The sequence below is a fragment of the Aspergillus karnatakaensis genome (assembly GCF_047715665.1).
Source record: "Aspergillus karnatakaensis strain CBS 102800 unplaced genomic scaffold BJY04scaffold_4, whole genome shotgun sequence".
In the NCBI taxonomy this organism is placed as follows: domain Eukaryota; kingdom Fungi; phylum Ascomycota; class Eurotiomycetes; order Eurotiales; family Aspergillaceae; genus Aspergillus; species Aspergillus karnatakaensis.
The window spans coordinates 915403-935799 of record NW_027395716.1 but is presented as its reverse complement, the minus strand read 5'-3'; the positions used below and the strand labels follow the sequence as shown (position 1 = coordinate 935799).

The 20397-nt window shown below is 48.3% G+C and overlaps 7 protein-coding genes across 7 annotated transcripts; 5 read left to right on the top strand and 2 right to left on the bottom strand.

Moving 5' to 3' along the window:
• Nucleotides 1-22: 22 nt before the first annotated feature.
• On the top strand, nucleotides 23-3391 carry BJY04DRAFT_179051 (putative AP-3 complex subunit delta). Its single transcript, XM_073709837.1, has 6 exons — nucleotides 23-108; nucleotides 168-446; nucleotides 504-700; nucleotides 761-1144; nucleotides 1191-1419; nucleotides 1468-3391. Exons 2-6 carry the CDS (start codon nucleotides 443-445, stop codon nucleotides 3381-3383), a joined length of 2730 nt encoding a protein of 909 aa, XP_073576191.1. The 5' UTR covers nucleotides 23-108; nucleotides 168-442; the 3' UTR covers nucleotides 3384-3391.
• BJY04DRAFT_179049 (RAMP4 family protein) lies at nucleotides 3392-4401 on the bottom strand. Its single transcript, XM_073709836.1, has 4 exons — nucleotides 4240-4401; nucleotides 4037-4182; nucleotides 3843-3969; nucleotides 3392-3785 (listed from the first exon to the last, which is right to left on the bottom strand). Exons 2-4 carry the CDS (start codon nucleotides 4037-4039, stop codon nucleotides 3679-3681), a joined length of 237 nt encoding a protein of 78 aa, XP_073576190.1. The 5' UTR covers nucleotides 4040-4182; nucleotides 4240-4401; the 3' UTR covers nucleotides 3392-3678.
• Nucleotides 4402-5923: 1522 nt separating this feature from the next.
• Nucleotides 5924-8686, top strand: BJY04DRAFT_101890 (uncharacterized protein). The gene is made up of 4 exons (XM_073707942.1): nucleotides 5924-6284; nucleotides 6341-7784; nucleotides 7848-8127; nucleotides 8182-8686. The coding sequence occupies exons 1-4, from the start codon at nucleotides 6280-6282 to the stop codon at nucleotides 8328-8330; spliced, it is 1878 nt and encodes a 625-aa protein (XP_073576189.1). The 5' UTR covers nucleotides 5924-6279; the 3' UTR covers nucleotides 8331-8686.
• On the bottom strand, nucleotides 8679-13260 carry BJY04DRAFT_229395 (SacI domain and endonuclease/exonuclease/phosphatase family protein). Its single transcript, XM_073719060.1, has 7 exons — nucleotides 12515-13260; nucleotides 12263-12464; nucleotides 10566-12204; nucleotides 10206-10505; nucleotides 10043-10152; nucleotides 9661-9989; nucleotides 8679-9604 (listed from the first exon to the last, which is right to left on the bottom strand). The coding sequence occupies exons 1-7, from the start codon at nucleotides 12843-12845 to the stop codon at nucleotides 9042-9044; spliced, it is 3474 nt and encodes a 1157-aa protein (XP_073576188.1). The 5' UTR covers nucleotides 12846-13260; the 3' UTR covers nucleotides 8679-9041.
• Nucleotides 13261-13410: 150 nt separating this feature from the next.
• Nucleotides 13411-14892, top strand: pxr1 (telomerase inhibitor/ribosome biogenesis protein PXR1; the record flags this gene model as incomplete). The annotated part of the gene is made up of 3 exons (XM_073709835.1): nucleotides 13411-13603; nucleotides 13665-14532; nucleotides 14585-14892. Coding segments are annotated over exons 1-2 (839 nt in total), but the record flags the coding sequence as incomplete, so codon positions are not given.
• Nucleotides 14893-15101: 209 nt separating this feature from the next.
• BJY04DRAFT_179038 (diacylglycerol acyltransferase type 2A) lies at nucleotides 15102-17215 on the top strand. Its single transcript, XM_073709834.1, has 3 exons — nucleotides 15102-15437; nucleotides 15510-16926; nucleotides 17181-17215. The coding sequence occupies exons 1-2, from the start codon at nucleotides 15217-15219 to the stop codon at nucleotides 16534-16536; spliced, it is 1248 nt and encodes a 415-aa protein (XP_073576186.1). The 5' UTR covers nucleotides 15102-15216; the 3' UTR covers nucleotides 16537-16926; nucleotides 17181-17215.
• A 222-nt stretch (nucleotides 17216-17437) lies between these two features.
• Nucleotides 17438-20350, top strand: BJY04DRAFT_213895 (Pumilio-family RNA binding repeat-containing protein; the record flags this gene model as incomplete). Its single annotated transcript, XM_073715057.1, has 7 exons — nucleotides 17438-17533; nucleotides 17595-17705; nucleotides 17760-18905; nucleotides 18954-19580; nucleotides 19659-19938; nucleotides 19993-20083; nucleotides 20134-20350. 7 exons carry the CDS (start codon nucleotides 17438-17440, stop codon nucleotides 20348-20350), a joined length of 2568 nt encoding a protein of 855 aa, XP_073576185.1.
• Between the last annotated feature and the right edge of the window lie 47 nt (nucleotides 20351-20397).

Here is a 20397-nt window from a genome sequence, read left to right as displayed (position 1 = left end):
CTCCCCACCAATTGTTGGCTCTCCGCGGTCCTATGCTGCAATCCGGAGCCGGACAACAGAAATGTTAGCATATCTCGATTCCTGACACCCCGCTGGTATATCCTTGGAGTGAGTACTTCTGAGCATTTCATATGGCGTCCCCGGGTCCTAACCTTATCTTGTCTTAGAGTACCTATGCGCAGTCGATGACATAATTCGCCCACGCATCTGGCGCAAGTGGTTAAATCCTATTGATATTCACCTGCCCAACGCAAGTCACTGACCGACTCAATGTTAGTGGGATCCACGCTCTCTCTGATACGAACGCGTGGACTTAATTTCAAGTAGGTTCGAAAAATCGCTGTACGACCTCATAAAAGGTCTGAGAAACCACAAAGGTGCGGAGGAGGACTATATACAAGGCAGTCTTCGAGAATGTAGAGTTGAGATTCGATCTCAAGACATGGGTACGCTGGCTATGGTCTATCGGCTCATATCGGATTGGATAGCTAAAGACTCTCTAGACAAAAAAGCCACGGCTCTTTTAAAACTAGTTTACCTTGAGATGTTCGGCTATGATATGTCGTGGGCCTCATTCCATGTCTTAGAGGTCATGTCTTCATCTAAATTTCCTCAGAAGAGAGTCGGTTACCTTGCAGCCATACAAAGCTTCAGACCGGAAACCGAAGTTCTAATGCTTGCTACAAATCTACTTAAAAAGGTCAGCAATGCCATTATTTGTTACACCTACACGGACTTTGCTGACAGCATAATCCCTCAGGACATAGTATGCCCCAATATGCAGATCATATCCCTCCCACTGATTACATTACCAAATATTATAACACCTTCTCTTGCAATGTCGTTGCTTCCGGACGTCCTATCCAGAATCTCGCACTCTAATGCGACGATTCGAAAAAAGGCAGTAGTATGCCTTTACCGGCTGGCATTGGTTTATCCTGAAGCCCTGAGGCTGGCATGGCCCAGTTTGAAGGATCGCCTCATGAACGACGAAGAAGACGGCAGTGTTACTACTGCCGTCCTCAACGTTGTATGTGAGCTTGGCTGGCGGAGACCCCATGACTTTCTACCTCTAGCCCCGAGGTTCTTCGAACTTCTAGTGGAAGGGGGCAATAATTGGATGGCAATAAAGATAATAAAACTGGTGCGTAACCGAAGAACGCGAGTCAGTCTGTTGCTAACATGCTCAGTTTGCGACATTGACACCTCTAGAACCCCGACTAGTACGGAAACTCATTCGGCCTCTTCTGAATCTCATCCAGACCACCACCGCCATGTCACTGCTGTATGAGTGTATCAACGGCATAATTCAAGGCGGCATTCTGGAAGGCGAGGGCGCGCTGGAGGAAACCAATGAGATTGCTGATATTTGCGTATCAAAACTTCGAGGCATGGTCGTTACAGACTTTGATCCCAACCGTCAGTGCTCACGTATCCCGTGCGTGCATATAGCTAACGAACAACCAGTGAAATATGTGGCGCTGCTTGCGTTTAGCAGGATCGTAGACTCCCACGCACATCTGGTTTCGTTGCACCAGGATGCCATATTGAATTGCTTAGAGGATGCGGATATCTCGATCAGGCTCCAGGCTCTTGAGTTAGCGACTCGCATGGTCACAGAGGACACGCTACAACTGGTTGTTGATCGACTCATTAACCAACTTGAGAGCCATGAACAACCGGAATCTAAGGAGATTGACTCAGAGACAGGGCTGGGAGTTGAGAAAAGGGAAACAAACAGCTATAAGATCCCTTCTCCGATGTCGACTGACTACCGTAACGAGGTCCTACATCGAATTCTCGACATTTGTTCCTACAACAACTATTCGAGGCTAGCAGATTTCGAATGGTATGTTAGCGTCCTGATGCGACTAGTGAAATACCTCCCCGAAGGCGTTGAAGGACACACTGCGTATCAAAGCCTCGACCACTATTCCGCAGACGACGCCGCCAGCCGGATAGGGCTAGAGATCCGAAACATTGCCGTTCGCGTCAGAAATGTGCGAGTGGAAGCGTCCAAAGCCGCGGAGTATCTCTTACTCTTTGATAATAGGCATTCTCTGTTCGCTAATGCAGATAGTGGTGTTTTTGGTCCTCTCGCTTGGGTTGTCGGGGAATACGCCGAGTACCTGTCAACCCCGGGCCGGACACTTCAGTCGCTCATTGACGCATCTAACACCTTGCTTGCTGGAAAGACTCTCGCTTTCTTTGTCCAGGCAGCCCCTAAAGTTCTGGCTCGCATCATCCTCGACTACCGGAATGCATGGACCGTGGCTCAAAGGAGCGAAATCTCGCTTTTGCTGGCACGAACTATCGAATTCCTGGAACTATTAGCGGCTCATCCAGATTTAGACGTACAAGAAAGAGCCATTGAGTTTTTAGAAATCATGCGCCTGGCTGCGGATGTCATGCGAAACGAAACCCAGAAGACCCAGGTACCATACCTGTTGTCTTCAGTTATTCCCAGTCTGTTCCATGGGCTTGAACTGAATCCTGTAGCACCAAACGCGCAGAAGAAAGTTCCCATGCCTAACGAGCTCTCATTGAGTACGCCGTTCAATACCAGAATAAGAGCTTTGTTTGACCATAACCAAGACGGGTTATGTGCGCCAATCAATGACTTTTATCATGTCAGGCAGACTCAAATTCCGAGTCGGCAAAGCGACTTCGTTACAGTGGGCACACAATCACACCTCTCATACCAAAGCCCGGAAGCTCTCAGCGAAGCAGCAGCTGTGACACTGCGACAGAATAGGGAATGGAGCCATCGCAATAGAGACGATCCGTTCTACATCGGCTCAGATCAGCAGAATAAAGTAGGAACGCCGAATGAGGATTTGGATATCGACTCCATCCCTATAGTTGACCTCCAAATAGGCCGGGTTGAAGGCGCTCACACACCCACGGCTCTGCCGTACGATATTCACACCGCACAAACCAAAAAATACGAAGTCATTCCAGACGAAGTCATTGGACTAGAAGAAACGGCTGCTCTCGGCTCTTTTGATGAGCCGGCTAAGCCGAGGAAGATTCTACTGCAAGTGGATTCCAGTGGTCTAAGGGACTTTACCCTTGAAGAAAGCAGTCGCTCTCCCATTACAGACGTACCAGGCAACATCGAGGATGACGTGGAGATGGCCACGGCGATGCAGAATATCGAAAAGGCCCGGCTGGAGATGCAAAGAGCGTCTGAACGTGTGCATCTGGAAGGCACACCGCTCGAAGGTACGCTCATCAAGAAGCGAAGAAAAGTGAAGAAATCCCACGCTAGGGCTCAAGGGGTTGACTCTTTACTTAAAAGAGAAGAAAGTGCCTCGCAACGAGGCGAGGAAGCTTCTTCCGCGCACAGGAAAGCCAGGAAAAAAAACAAAGACAGAAACTGAAACCCCCATGTAATCTGAATGTATTAGGTTTATTATAATGATGAATACATTTAAGGCCCCTCTGTCGATGATAGCCACTTTTTATCTTCATCAGTAGGAACCTAGGGTTGATGCACCTGAATCGCCGGTTATAATAACCAAGCTTTGTGGGTTCCAGACGATATCATGTCAAACCTGGTGATGCGTGTACTCCCAGTATAGGTTGTTGCTTCTGCGATTTGATTGGGACCAAGAATAATTTCGCATTGGGCCACCTCTTGATTCAATGAGCTCAACACTGTCTGGTTAGAGCATTTTAAGAGAGAAGTCGATTGAAGACAGATACTGTGGCGGACCAGAGCTCCGGAACGACCCTCAACAATTCAAAAATGAGTCCACCACAAACAACAAAAGCCAGAAGAGCTATCAAGTATTTAGTTCAAAATCTCACGTTGTCCATCCTGATTCAATTGAACATACCGACCCAGCCTGTTGACAGGGATGGTTTTGAACTCTGCTTAATTGTGGTTGTTCTTGGCTTCCCACGTTTGGAAGCCTCGTGTTTGGCGAATTTGTCGTTCGCTCTCCTTTGCTGTGGTGTTTGAGCCTGCATAGTAGGGTAGGTGAGTATATATTCTCTAATCGCGAGATGAGCAATAGGATGATCCAAGTACCATTGTTTCTGAGTACTGATTCTTCTTCCGTGCAAAGTAGTCGACGCTGGGCAGACGGCGGGTTTGCGAATAGTGATCGTGTGTTTTTTGTAAGCTGTTTCGAAACCTTGAGTACAGGTGTTCTTCTGACGGCGGGCTCAAATACCCTAGCAGGTAGTCAATTTCCCGGAGAGGCCACGTTGTAGGGAACTCCCTAATATTACTTTGCTAACAAGGTGTAATGGTTTCAGTAACAGAGACACAGCCTGGGATAAGACCTAATTGTTGCACGTAGATGTTTTTCTTGCATGCCAGCGATGAAATTAAGCTTAAACTCAGCTGAGTCCGTACTGTTTTATGTTTTGGTGGTTGATATTGAACCGTTTGTCCAGTGTCAACCCCTTATCGCTCTTAGGTACCTCGGCCCTTTTCGTCCCGACCCGATGACGTATCCCACCTCAGCAAATGTACCATTCCATTGTTCCAATGTGTACCTACCTCTCTCTACCTCGAATCATTGTACATATATCATAGTACTGTATGGAAAATACCGGACTATAAATATAATGGAAGCCGTAACTCCTTTAGCGACTGTAATGGCTGATCTAATAATACCTATCTTCACCCACATTCATTTGCAATGTTGCTAAGAAACCTTTGCTTGTACTGCCAGCTCTTCTGTCCATCACCGTGAAGCTACTGATTCTATACTCTCGAGGCCCGCTGGGAATGTGCTCTGAGGTGATTTGACACTTTTCAAGGCTGTCTAGCAAGATATATGGTAGTTCTTGGAAGCTGTAGCTATCTGGTGCTCCTCGATGGATGCGTCACATCAACATCTACCATCTACTCGTATTTCGGGTTGGACACGGGTAATACTAATCTACAGCCAGCGCTATCGGAATCTCGTAAGCCCCGAAATAGATATATAATACAGATCACCTGTGTGAACCGTCTACCTGACCACTGAAAACTCAAGTATGATGATATCAACATTGTTTCTGTTTGCGCTTTGCTGATTAACATAGGTATCTATAGCAGCGGCTACTGCGATGACACAGATATTCCACGTGACCGCTCTTTGCATATCAAACCTGCCAGAAAACAATCATTTAGACTGATACCACTATCCTATATGATGCATGAATCCTGGAAGCCACGCGCCAACCACCCGAGGTCCCTGCGTAAATTCATCCCATATAGCTGTTGACGGCAAATACAGCATCCATTTTACAGTGCGAGCGAGAGGGTAACCGTGACTTTGATTGGAAGCTTAAAAGCTTTGAAACCCATATAAACATGTTCCATGACAGGATGCTCGAATACTGTCTTTTCTATTGAGAAGCGAATTCTGCTCAGATATTTTGCGTACCATAACATGGGGCACGTCATGTTGCTGCGGCGGAGTGGCGGTAGAATTCCTAAGAAAGCCCCTGTCGCATCAAAAATGATTGGGCATTGGGCAGCACTTTCAAGGGAATTTTTAGGTAGTACTTGAGTCTTTGGGACTCTGTTTTCCAGACTGCTGCAGCCTTCATTTTTCTCAACCATGCCCTACTGCACAGCTAGATAAGACACCCTGAAGTGCGAAAGCGGGAAAAAAGAAGAGAAGAAGAAAAGAGGGGGGACATTAAACCAACAAGAATCAAAAATACTGTAGTATCAAGTCAAGTTTAGCCTGACAAGGAGAGCCCTTTATTGAGCACACTGATAGGGCTTTTTTTCTGCGCTTGGTGAGCCAGCCTACCTATGCCCAAACCCTCTCCCTGGGCCCAAGAATGAATCATTAGGCCGTCAAGTAGCCCCCTCCCTCTTATTTACTGCTTTCCATCGGCTGTACTGTTTTGTCCCTCCCTCGTGTTTATTTTTCAAGAACTTCGACTTTCTAGTGACTTACCATTTCTTTTCGAATCACTGCAGATTCTCTCCCCTTGTTGCAGCGCGATTGCAACCCGCCTTTCTTTGTAACCTGTATCGCCCCTCTCGACTAAGTCGAGTGCAGCCGCCTTGACGAGACACGTACACGCCTCCGAGTTATAATCTGAACAACAAGAGCAAAAAAAAATATCACAACAAAAGACTCAAGAGACACTACCTTATGCTCTCGGATGCTCCTGTTTGATTAGGTTTCCTTTTCCGGTTGAGAGCCGGATCAAAAAACTACCCTGCCGCCACTCATCGGGCCCCCATCAAGAGGAGCTCGGGTACAAAGTCAACACTCAAGAGGCGTACAGTCAGCGACTGGAAGATTTAGGTAACATCAAATGACGTGCGTCACAATTCATACCCCTTGGAGTATTGCCTTTAACACTCACCACCAAGCAGGTTTAACATCACAATTGGCCCAGGTCCACACGACTCGGACGATTCCTCTTTCTCCGACGAAGAGGATTCATCGGGGGTTCAGGTTTCGCCGCCTTCTGAATCAGAAAGCCATGGGTATCATGATCCTTACGATGAATGGACAAATCTGCCTTATCCCGATGAATTGAAACCATCTGACTCAGCCTCTCGAAATCGAACGTCCTATCGTACCCGAAGTCGTAACCCAGTTCACCCTCCATCCGCATCTACAAGCCGACGGCGCTCAGCAAGGCGTCAGATTGTTCCAGAACGGGAGTCTTTCCAACGCAGATCCCGTCGCCAGCCCTCGCCTGAATCGCCGGAGAGCATGGACTCGGCCGAGGAATATGGCGAGCCGTACCCCCCCCGCAGGTCTAGGGAGCGGTATTGGCAACCCGTTACCCAAGGCTCTGGTTACGCGCATAGTCTATCTCCAGGGCCGTCATACGTTTATCCCAATGGCCCAGTATCGCACACTCCCTTCGCACCTCCTACCGGTCAACATACACCATCCGATCAATTAGTTAGAGTAGGCGCCCACAGCCAGGTCGGTACCTCGAACCAATATGGCCATCCTTTCTATGGGTATAACCCACAGCTACAACAACAACCTCAAAGCCCACCTGTCTCTCAGTACTATATGCACGATCAACATCCTGCAAACCATGGTCATATAGTTCCCGCAGGATCTCACCGAGGTGACGGACATAATCCGCTCCAGCATCCATTCCAGCCCCCTGGAGCCTCTCATGGCGCCCCCCCGTACGGTGGCCCTCAAACCAATCATCACGAGCTGGTGCCTTATGGCGCAGGTGGCTACTATCCTTTCAGGGAGCCCTACGCTATGGTTCCGGGCATGATACCCCCTTTCTTTAATCCATACGCTCGCGCACCGTCCCCTCCAAGTCAAACCGAATCTGCGGCTGCACTGGTGTCTCCAGACCCTGCGCCCGCGCCTGCACCTGCACCCGCAGCCCCACCCGCGGATGCTGCCAAGGATGAAGCCATAGCTAGACTAGAAAAATTGATATTGGATGAACGTACTGAACGTGAAGCTCGCGATGCGCGTGAAGCTGCGAGTAAGGCGGCTGCTGAGGCGGAGGCGGCTGCCGAGGCTGCCCAGAAAGAGCGTGCTGCCCACGAAAAGAAAATTGTTGAGGAAGCTGCTGCTCAGGCGAAGGCGGAGGCGGAACAAAAGGCTGCCGATGAAGCGGCAAAGGCCAAAAAAGAGGCGGAAGAAGCGGCAGCGAAAGCTGCTGAGACTGCAGCAGCAGAGGCCACCGAGAAAGCTACTGCGGACGTACAGGAAAAAATTGCCGCGGCAGTAGCGGCAAATAAGCCCCCGGAGAAGCCAAAGCCAATAAAGTTCAAAGATGCTCTAGGTCGGAAGTTCAGCTTTCCTTTTGATTTGTGCTGTACTTGGAAGGTAAGCTATACCCCCTATGCAATTATGGGAATCTTCGCAGGTCTAACTGTGTTCCGTGTCAAGGGAATGGAGGAGCTTATAAAGCAAGCCTTTTTACACATAGAGGTGATAGGACCTCATGTTGCAGAGGGACACTATGACCTAGTAGGTCCTAATGGGGATATCATACTTCCCCAGGTCTGGGAGACAGTCCTCGAGCCAGACTGGAGCATTACTATGCACATGTGGCCAATACCGGAGAAACCCAAGCCCGATGAGCCCGCAGCGCCTGCAGATGGGGGCACAGGTGACGCAGCAGTTCCCGGCGATGCCCCTCCTCCAGCCGACGCACCTAAAAAGCCAGGTATGTTTGAGTTGGCAGTAAGGTTGGAGGAGTCTTTGACTGACATCAAAACAGGAACAAAAAAGCCGCGACCGAAGAATGGCGATCCTGGCATACTAACCATGTGGATGGTTGGGGGTCCCAACCGTTTCAAAAAGCAGCCTTTAAAAGTGGTAAAAAAGCCTAAAGCAGCCGATCACGCCGCATCACGCCGCGTGGTCTGATAGGACTCCTGAATCCTGGTTATAGCCCTGGTGCTGTGGCTTTCGCCGAAAGATCGCTTCAACGTTTCTTAGCGCCTCCATCTATCTATATCTTGAGAGCCGCGATCCGCGGGGGTGAGCAGCCACATTCGGTTCGCTAGTGTCGCCCCGATTCGACATATACCGCAGCTGCGGCAATGACCTGATCTGGAGTTTAGTCCATTTGGACAGGCCTGCTTTAGATGGGCATGACTTTTCCTCCCGCTCGGGATTGGTTTCTCATGTCCTATTTGTCCTATTTGTGGAGGGTTGGTTCGTACATCTTCGGCGTCACTTTGCCTTTACTATATTCAATTTTCTTCACGGAGTAACTAAAATGGTTTACTGGAGTTGGCGAGATGTCCTGGTGTTCCAAATTGTGTTACCAACATGTGTCATGACCTGCTGATATACCCATAGAGCGTTGGATGCGACTCAAAATTATTAAATGCGCTTTTATGTATATTCATTTCTGTTCGCTGCATTTTGTGGGCATAGCCAGCGGCGGTTAGTTGGTAAAGGCGCATTTCTGTTTTCATGTTCTCAACGTGTTAGAGGAATCAGCGGTCCTGTTTATGTAGGAACAATGTTGTGAGTTCTCAATACAAATGGCCGTTTTATATTAAGTACAAATCTCAGAACTTGAAACTATGCTAGAAAGAGCTCGAGCGCACTACTGATGAATCTGGGCTGTTACCGTTGGGGAATTAAAGGCGTCCAACTGATTTCGTCGCCGGCATTGTCATCAAGAAGGCCCTTGGTCATCAGTATCTTCTTGGATTGCCCCGGGACATTGTTTGAATGTCTGCCAGTCATGTGTGGTTCAGTCGATGGCCATTCAGATGACCGAGAGAAGGGTTCTCCTTCCAAAAAACCACTCCTACCGCCAGCCTTCAATAATGTGACGGAGCCTCTATGGCGAGGCCCGGCGGATAGGGGCTGGTCTGATCTTGAGTTCTGTTTTGAACCAAGAGAGCTGGGCTTTGGAGGTATTGGCGGCCCGTTTTTATGCGAGCTTTCTTCTATTTTAAGCGACCTGAGACCCGGATTTCGAGAAGCCACTGGTGCTGTCACACTTCTGGGCGGGACTGGTGGCTTCGTGGAGACAGTACTATCCGATCCCGCGCACTTTGTTTGAGGTGTAGCGGCGGAAACCCAATCAGGGCCCCCTTTAGGCGCAAAAGGGTTCGTAGTGCGCTGAGCGTTTATTACGAAGCCACTGGCGGGAGGGCCTATAGATGATTTCACGGGACAACCTGGTGCACATGTTAGCAGAGGCGGATGAGAGTATTGATGAATTCTGGGAACGTGCCACTATCTAGCCACCATTTACGGTGATCTGAACTAGGTGGTGGGAGACCAGTGAAGTTTGGTTCAAGGGCAATAACGTCGTTCTTGCGTCGGTGCATGGGCTGTCGCTGGGTTTCGAGTACCTGAGAATTGCCCCGCCATTGACCATGGAGGGTATGTCTCAGAGTCTCCTTTCGAGTCTCGTCAACAACACTGATCGTACAGGTGAACCAAGCCCACACTGGACGGTGGTCGGAGAGTCGCAGGTTGGATACATCATATTTGAGCTGTCTGAGGTCTGCACCCTTCCACAATATTCTATCACACCACGCTGGAATACGTGCTTTCTCCCTTGACAAATCAGGGGCTGGTAACATGAGTTTAAGGTGGAGGGCCATGCTTACGAAGTGTCATATGTATCTTTCCCGATATCATATTTATACGTTGGTGGGAAATCGACGAGACCCTCGCTATAAAATTGAAAGGCCCTGCCTGCGAGCATTTGCAAATTGAGCTAAAAAGAGCCGTTAGACCGACCTTTGAATACAGAGAGGTATGATAGCTCACTTGATCGTTGGCATAGAGCTTCTGATAGTTGTTTTGCTGCACCAGGTCCCTAACAGTTTGGTTAGGGAGACCAATTCGATAATTGAAGTCCCCGAGCCAGATAACAGCATCATGATCCTCGATGGCTTGATTCCTCTGAAACCGGAGCCCTCGGCATATCGTATTATAATCATTGTTTCGTTCATCATAATTTGCAAAACCAGCTGCCAGATGAGCGGTCACAAAGCAGAGCTTGGTATTAGAATACTCGAAACGAATAGCACAACCTCCTTTATTTCCAGCGACACCAGAAAGTCCGGTCTAAAGATGATCAACTGGTTAATGAGAAAGAGGGCAATATGCCGGGATTCGGTAACTCACTTTCTTTACACTTCCTTCCACATTTTTTACATCCCCAAGAACATCTTCGCGCACATATATCATTAACGCCGCCCCAACAAGCTGGCCCGACCGCAATAAGACATACTTTGGGGACTCTCGCAAAGCTGCCCTTGTATTTAGACAGTTCATAACAGCATATTCCCATGATTTGCGGGTTGTAGGGTCCGTTGACATTATCTGCTGGGGACTCAGTGTCACAATTTCTTGGAATCCTACAGCGAAAATTGTTGGATCTGGGTATTCCTCGTTCGTTTCTGGAAATAGCCAAGGGCCTAGGTCAATACCGGGCCCCTGTACACGTCCATTCACATTGAAAGTGCCAGTCCAGATGTTGATCGACTTCGCCGAGGTGTATTCTGATGCCCTCCGATTGAGTTCTCGCGAAATCGAGTCATTTATTGGGTCGTAGAGGTGTACAGGTGACTGATCTGGTAGACGGCCCAGTAACAGGTCTATTGTTCTCTGGCGAGCCTTGTCTGAAAAATTGTTGATGTATAATCTGGTAGCTGTTTTGCGTGCATCGGCAAGTGCGCCGGCAAGAGACATCTTCCCATGGCGCGTATAGGAGCTCTTCAGAGCGCCGGTACCAGCATATATTTTTGACAGGGCATCTCCATTGTCAGCCCAGAGAGTGGAGTGTCGGAGATGAATGTCAGAGCTTAGCGCACGATTCTGTTGCAGCAAGAATGACTCCAGAGCCATCGAGCTAATGATGGTCTGTACAAGATTCGTCCGGTCTAGGCAATCTAAACAGTTAGTGCGAAAAACACCTTCCTGCTGCAAGATGACGGATGTGGTTCCAGGGCCATCTTTCACAAGCCCCGAGTTGCTATTTTTCTCGGAAAGGAAGTATGCAAAGCCATTGAGTGAATGTAATAGTTCGTGCTTTACTTCGTTTGCGGCTCCATATCCCAACGGGCCCCGAGCCTCCGCATGAAAATCAAACTCTGTTGTTTGGAGTAAAGAATGATCAGTTGGAGATTTAGAGTCTACTTTATGACCCATGATATTTCTCCTGATGTGTTCACGAAACCTAGTTGAAAGTTCAACTTCGCCTGGCCTCAACTCACTAAGAAGGTTGATCACATGAACAGCCCCATACTGCAGTTCCAGTGTCTCAATATGCTTATCGAAAGCATGTTGGGTAGCCTCAATAGAACGGGCCACCTCGATCTTTTGCTGCCCTGGCAAAAACCCCGTGGCCTGTTCCCAGAATATTGGCACGGAACCACGGATTTGAACATAAGAGAAGGCAATACCAGGAGGGATCCAAAGTATGGTTTCGGTCTCAACGAAGTTTGCAACATTGCCGTCATCATCGATGCCACGAGCATTGAAACGTGTGCCTGCGCGCCGAGATGATAGACGAGAGATCAAGGTCAGCATGGATGGCAAGTTGGTTCTTTGTACCGTGGATAGTATGCTGATTGTAGCAGGAATGGCCAGAGTCCCGCAGAATCCACGAATAACACATGTGAGGATCTGAGAGGAGTCGAGGTGTTGTTTCTCTTGCGGCGACAGGTGAGACCTAAAAACAAGAAGTGGCTGAATCATATAGGCGTTCCACAAAACATCCTTGTTGAGTGTATCAATGTCAAAAGCTGTCGACTTGTCTGATCTAATCATACGTCAGTCATGATACGCAATGATTGTCTTCTTCGGTGCTATCGGCTCACCTATCCTGCAGTCGATCTGTCAGGTTGAAATCCAGGCTGTAATAGAAGCTGCCATCATTCAAGAGCTTCTTGAGGGCCTGGAAGGGGTTTTCAGTTACACCCGGCTTACTTTCAGCACCGGCAATTGAATTGGTATCCTCGTTTGCAAATGAAGTCTCCGTGCTGTAGAGAGCGGACTCATATTCCGACCGGTTCAGGCAATCTTCATTTGTTAGATAGGACCAAGATTATTCAGAGAAACAGACACCTTACAGAAGTCTACGTCTTCAATCCTTCGAACAGTTTCTCCAGGCCTGACAGTGGCGGCCCCAGAGGAACGCGTAACGATGCAAACAAAGACATCACGGTCTAAAGTGACTAACCCAAGTGTACCGTAGCCAGTTCCCAGGGTCCGATAGCTTTTTAAGTCTATAGATGATAGACTAGCAAATTCGACTAAGCAGCGCTGCGTGTCATGATCGGCAGGTATAGCATTGCCCACTGATTCACCCAAGCTATGCTGGAAAATCAATGCATCTTCTGATGTAGCCACAATAACAGTGCGAACGGGGTGTTCCCGAACCAAGACGCGAATATTAGGCATTGTCGATGGGTTATTCGTGAGTTTCGTGTTTCATGGCGAAACAAAGTCCTTTCCTGCTGGTATTATAGGCCCCCGGTCCTTGGTGCGGTATGTTGGTAGGGTGAATGGGTGAATGATCACGAATTGTATAGCTATAGCGTCGCAAAATTCAAGCAACTGGGGCGCAATAATACTGATGATCAATCTAGTATATCAATCAAGGAGGAATGGTGTGAAGCAGCAGGAACAGGGAGGCTTCTAACCTCGTCAGCATCAAAGGAGTTGTTTTGAGCTTGGTCGTAATTCCAGCGCCGCGAATTGGAGTCTTCAAAAGATACGGAGCAGTTGATGGGATACCAAGAGTAAACTATTGCAGCCAATTCATTCCATAATATATTTCGGAGTTTTGGTGAACTGTGTCGTCCGAGTTTTGAACCCAAGGCATGGTCTACTAGTAGTTCGCAACGCCCATTTGGCGTTGTGCCGCATACAGCTTATCGAGGCCGTGTCTACTATCAGCACGTGATTAGTCCCTGGTTTTGAACTTTGTCCCTTGGCCCTGCTTACCTAGTCGGAAGGCGGTTGACTTTTTTCGATGTTACTTTTTCTGAAGCCTTGTTAATTGACTCTATCAACCTAGAGAAACTGACTTTGGTGGCCCCCGTCCTCTTTCCTCTCTTAGATCCGCTTCATTGGAGTCAACCTTGATCTCTACTGTCACCATCTGCGCCGCTGTTGGATTTGTCGACTTAGCAAATGGGTTTAGCGGCGCCCCGCAAGTACATCTTCCCTCTGACCTCAGTTGACGTGATACTAACATGTTAACATAATTTGAACTAGAAAAATCAAGATCTCCCATGATCCAAATAATACGAACTGGTCGCGATCAACAAGTGGGTTCGGGCATAAGATTCTCAGCTCCCAAGGATGGACCCCAGGAAGTTTTCTCGGAGCCCGTAATGCTGCGCATGCTGAAATGTTTACTTCTGCGAGTGCATCACACATAAGAGTGATTGTTAAAGATGATACACTTGGGCTCGGAGCGCGGTCGAAGCGCGATCTCTTGGACGAGCCCACTGGACTTGATGCCTTCAAAGGCCTGCTCGGACGTTTGAATGGAAAATCTGACACCGAGTTGCAAGCCGATCAGAAGAAACGAGAGGATGTAAAGCTCGCTCGATATGCTGCTACCAAGTGGAATGCCGTTCGATTCATAAGTGGTGGCCTTTTGGCACAAGAGAAGGATGACAGTTCTGTCAGCACCACTCAGAAGCTCTCAACGGACGATAAGAATTCTACTCTTCCAGCGTCAGAACGAGCCTTGAGGGAAACAACCTTCAGCGCCGACGAAGACGGGACAGAGGGCAGAAGCACGGCCCTTTTGTCTCGTGAACAACGAGAGAAAAATGGCAAGGGCAAGGACAAGAAGAGCAAGAAGGATAAGAAAGAGAAGAAAGAGAAGAAAGAAATGAAAGAGAAGGAAAAGAAGGACAAAAAAAAGAGGAAGTACACAGAACAAGAGGAAGGCTCTGGTTCCTCATCGCAAGAGCAATCATCTGAATATGGTGCGAAACATATTGGCAAAAAACAACCCCCGTCCGATGCACTATCTTCAAGAGAGCGCCGCCCTCTTGGGAGACATATGATCAGGGGTAGACACATTGCCCAGAAGAAGAAGGCTTTGATGGACGAGAAGTCATTGAATGAGGTAAGCTCTTGGTTCGTGCACATCTCCGTCAGCCCAAAACTAATGCGCTCAGATCTTTATGATAAAGACATAACACATTTTCGTATATTCACACCATATACCCCGGTTGAGCCAATGGCTATCTTTAGTATAGCTTGCTCCATGCGTTTCTTATAGAGGATAACGTTGCGCAGGTATGCGTTCCGAAAGTCCTCAGCTCAGAACCTCTCTCAACCTCTCTCGGTCTTCTGGTACTCGCATATCTATGATCTTGTGAGGTTTTAAGGATTGGAAGGTAGGATATTTCTACAGGAATGTCTATTTCTTACTGCTACTCTAGAATCTAGTAGTAATACAAAATTAAGTCGGGTTGCGGTCGAAGTGCAGTGGGCTCGGACTCTTTGAGAGGCTAGGTACATTAAACCAATTGTGCTCCGTACTAAGGTAGTACTATCTACCTACCTAGCCGTAATCATAATACGTATTGGTACACCGAGAACAGCCTGGTAAATTATGACGACATGGTAGAAAGATCGACCGGACCTCAGGCTTCTTCAGAGGCCAGGGACTTAGTCTACCGTATCTTTCTGCCAACAGCAGATCCCTTGAGCTTGCGCACTTCCAATGTTCCTTTTCTCATGAAACTATTTTGCGCGCTCAAGCACCGCGCAAACTTCTATTAGAAAGAACACCCAGAGCTCTGTCATGGCGACTGCTTCTCGAGACAAAGAGAATGCAGCACGGTATTCCACAGCGGAGACAACCCGCCATAACAGGTCATATTTGGGGCGCCAAGTTCGGGAGAACGCAGTGCTCAGGGAAGAAAGTAGTAATGTTGTGAATGGGCTACAGCAGTCTCAGAGGCAAGCCCAGAGTGGAAATCGGCGATCACTTAAAGGACCCTCCAGATCCTATCAGAAGTATGGGTATGTACGCGATTGCTATGATTTGTGGCCCCATGCCGTCTGTTCCAGAACTGCTACTGACCAGTCTGCTAGCATCCACTGGGCACCGCTGAATATTCGCCTTGAGCGACGTCTACAAACACTTGTGGTCCTATGTCATACCCTAACGATCGCGATATGTCTTGGGGTTTTCTTCTTTGCTTGCGCTATCCCTCTAACGTGGCCTCTGTTATTGCCGTATCTGATATACATATCGCTCTTCTCAAACGCGGCAACGTCGGGCTCATTGAAATATCGAAGCGATTTGTTACGCTCACTGCCCATTTGGTCACTCTACGCCTCTTATTTCCCTGCCCGCTTACACCGCTCGGAGCCTCTTCTCCCGACTAGAAAATATATATTCGGGTATCACCCCCACGGGATTATTTCTCTTGGTGCGTTCGCGGCGTTCTGCACAGAAGCGTTGGGCTTCTCAAAACTCTTCCCCGAGATAACCAATACACTGCTCACGCTGGATTCCAATTTTCGAATCCCACTCTATCGTGAATATGCTCTCTCAATGGGGCTCGCCAGTGTATCGCGCGAATCATGCGAGAATATCCTCACCAAGGGTGGAGCGGACGGTGATGGTATGGGACGTGCCATAACCATTGTCATAGGTGGTGCGAGGGAGTCTCTTAATGCATCACCGGGATCGTTACGTCTTGTCCTTAAGCGACGCAAGGGTTTCATTAAGTTGGCGATTCGTACCGGTGCCGACCTCGTACCTGTCCTGGCGTTTGGAGAGAATGATTTATATGAACAGGTTCACTCGGACAGTCACCCTATAATCCACAAGCTTCAGATGCTGGTGAAAAGGACGCTCGGGTTCACTATCCCACTATTCCACGCTCGCGGTGTTTTCAATTATGACGTTGGCTTAATGCCATATAGACGCCCACTAAATATTGTCGTTGGTCGCCCTATTCAAGTGGTTCAGCAGCAAGACCGCAATAAGATAGATGACGACTACATCAACTATCTCCATGCCAAATATGTGAGGGAGCTTGAAATATTGTGGGAGGAGTGGAAGGAAGTCTATGCTAAAGACCGAGTTTCTGACGTTGAGATTGTGGCTTAACAGACCGAGAATAACATCAGTAGTCTGATTATATCATATTCTCGCGCCATGGTCTCGATATACGCATATTCATCTCAGTTCTGTGGATTTTAGATTGTGGGCATCGATGGCTGATGATACCAGTCTCTTGACTGTTTACCGGACATCAAGTTTGTGAACCGCACTATCCTCGCAATGTGCCTGCAAAGATTATACTTTCATTGTCGAGCTTTGTAAGCTAATACTGAGATGTTGAAGAGTACTAGATATAGTCAATTCTGAATGCCTCATTTGTCGTACGCCGTGGCGAGGTCTTTCCTTTAGTTCATACGTGGACACAGAAGGCGCCATTCATCTCTGAGCCTAGAAAAGCTTCCATCTTCAGATTTATCGTTAGATCGACTGCCTAAGGTAAGAAACAATCTCATTCTGGATCAAGACATCGTGTGGGGTTGAAAGATTAGCAGTCAAGCAGTCAACTGAGCACTCCATTTTCTTCATTCTTTCCACTTTGAGCACATTATCTTCTTAGCCTTAGAGGGCTGGCTAGTGTGCTTCCCTATTTTCCCTACTTCTGTCGTTGCTTCCCAATTGCCTGCTAGTGCTTTCTTCCTGGCTTTGATCTGCTGCTCTATTATCAAAACCCAGTTTGATTTCTCTCTTAGATACTGCCATTTACCTAAGCTGTGCCGTCGGCAGAGAAAAATATAAGACGCAGACCAACTAACATTCCCTTCACTATTATCTTTGACGCATCTTTGCCATCAACAAGTTGCCATTGCATGTAAGAGCGTTTGAATCTGACGCAGCGTGATTCCCTGTCTTTTCTGCACCCTGGCTCTAGTCCCTTTGTTTACGTCCTCTCATACACCGAACTCTAGAATCAAAAGACAGACGGACTGTTGTGTCATACTGGCTCAAGATGTCTTTGCTTTCGACGGCTCCACCGGAAACTTGTCGCAGAAGCTCCGATAATCATGCTGAAATCCATACGCTGTCCGCTGTGAGCGAAATCGCGGTAAGTCGAGGTGGTTTCTGCTGTTAGATCATAGCTAATCTATCTTACGAACATCTTTAAGGGCCATAAGCACTTGAGCCCTTGTATAGGCTCCCCAGATCCTCTGGCAACCTCTAAGCTTGGGAACCTTCAGTCTTCCGTGGGTCAAAAGAATGACAATGCCTCTCACAAGGTCAACATCTCAATCCCCCCTTATGCAATTGATAATTATGTCTCACAATCCTAGAAGCAGAAGTTGGAACACTCAGTCAACACCATTCCTCTGCCGGGAAATTCAGAAATGGAGAGACTCTTAGCGAAGCTCTCACCAAAACCTCAAGGGTCGGATACCAAGCAGAATGCAAATCAGGAGATCCTCTCAAAGCTGTCGGAGCAACAGCTTATCATTGATCAACAAAAGATTATCCTGACAAAGAACAAGACCGGACCAGGAAGTCTCGAGGACCCCAATAAGGATTCTCACTTATCGTCTATTGCTGATGTCAACCAAACTGTTGGCCTCAAAGATGCTGTGAGCTCAAGCGCCTTTGACCACGAAGGTTCCGAGCTACTTCGTCTGAAGCAGGAGCTACAGGCCGCCAACTCTAGGATTGCTTTACAGGAGCAAGAACTGGCACAAACCCGCGTTATCAAACACACCCTGGACCAGGCTCTTGGACCGCCGTCGGAGGCTGACTTCAGCGGGCGCGACATCAGCGAACAGACCATTAGCAATTTGCAGAGTGCTTTCAATGCATCTCTTCCAGCCCCTCATCTACTTCAAGACGGCTGGAATGCGCAGGAAGATTCGCAGTCTGACATTTCTGATGCGCTCTCTGCTGGTGCTTATAATCGAGCCAGGGGCTTTTGGGGACCTCTTGCCCAGCATGCTTATGGGGGAGGGCTTAGTTCTGACAAGCCCTATGGTGACAATAATTTTCCCCTGCCCGTTGCTTCGTTTATGCAAGACCCGAACAGGCTTTGGGGACCCTCAACCACAAATCCAGCCATCGCAGGAACCAATGCTTTCCAGCCCCATAGAGTGCTTTCGGGTCCCTCTACTGCCGCTTGCAGCTTCGATGCACCTTTTTCCGAAGACCAAGGTAGGTACTTGCAGAGCTCAGGGTTCGGACCACGGCCTCCGATAGCTCAGCCGAACCGCATCGGGTCTTGCTTTGCAGCGGCAAGCTCTCCATGGGGTACATTTGCTCCCAGCTCAGCTGATAGTCAAGGCTCTCGGTCACCACCGAGCAAATCAAATAGCACTTATCAACAAGTCGGGCTATATCCATTGCCTCCATATCATCAGCGTGCGGTTGCTCCCCCACTCTCTCCGACAGCGACTGAGTTCTCGTCGCCCAGTGGAAACTCGGTTCCTTGGGCAGCTTCGTCTGTAAGTGAAGCTTGAGGTAAGTTTTCGACTATGCGCTGACTAGTTTAGGTGGGTGGAAGTTCCGTTCAAACGTACGTCTCGCCGCTTGAGCCTCTGAACTATCGAAGACTTCTTGACAAAAACGTTTCCTGTGATTGGAAATACATAGTGGACAAAATTGTCTGCAACAATGACCAACAAGCCTCTATATTTCTACAGCAAAAACTCAAGGTTGGAACAACGGAGCAGAAGTTTGATATCATTGAGGCTATCATACAGCAAGCATATTCCCTCATGGTGAATCGATTCGGGAATTTCCTCGTCCAGCGTTGCTTCGAACACGGAACATCGGAGCAAATTATCGCGATTGCGAATGCGATTAAAGGTAACACTTTGAGCCTTAGCATGGACCCTTTCGGTTGCCATGTTGTACAGAAGGCCTTTGATTGTGTGCCTGAGGAGCACAAAGCAGTAATGGTACACGAGCTCCTGCGCAGGATTCCGGAGACTGTGATCCATCGATACGCATGTCATGTCTGGCAGAAGCTGTTCGAACTACGCTGGAGTGGCGAGCCTCCACAGATCATGGCAAAGGTTAACGAAGCTCTGCGTGGTATGTGGCACGAAGTTGCGTTGGGCGAAACCGGAAGTTTGGTTGTCCAGAATATTTTTGAGAATTGTGTCGAGGATGAGAAGGTATGAACCAGCTTCCTTTCGCATTTGAGCTATGTATGTTTTATTCTTGGGCCGAAAGCAATGCTAACTGCTGCATAGCGTCCTGCTATAGAAGAAGTGCTAGCAAAAATTGATGTACTCGCGCATGGCCAATTCGGAAACTGGTGCATCCAGCACATCTGCGAGCATGGCGCGCCGCATGACAAGAGCCGAGCAGTTGAACATATTCTCCATTGGGTCGTGGGTTACAGCATGGATCAATTCGCATCTAAGATAGTCGAGAAATGCTTAAAGATAGGAGGGTCAGAATTTCTTGATCGTTATCTCTCTCGGGTTTGTACCGGTCGTACGGATCGGCCAAGGATGCCGCTGATTGACAGTATGTATATAAGAATCCCCTTCTTTACATGCCCTTGATGCTGATGTGAGGAAGTTGCCGGAGACCAATACGGAAACTATCTCATTCAATGGATTCTCATGAATGCTGCGCCCCATCAGCGGGAGCTGGTTGCAACCCATATTCGGTATGATGTCTTCCTTGCGCTCGGTCTATAGTATTGACGAACCAAAACAGAAAGCATATGGTCTCATTGCGTGGCTCAAAGTTTGGCTCGCGCGTGGCAATGCTCTGCTGCAACCTGTCTCATACCACTCGCCCAGGGCCTGGAACGGGCGTGCAAATTGGCCGATTCAACAGTTTCAATGATGATCGCTTCCAGGCGCCAAACCAGCACGGAGGGCGCTTTAGCCGTGGAAGTCAGTGGAATCCCAGTTACCCTCCCTTCCGGTAAAGGTATGCCAACCGGAGTGCCGCCTAATACCTGGGACTTCTTAAAAG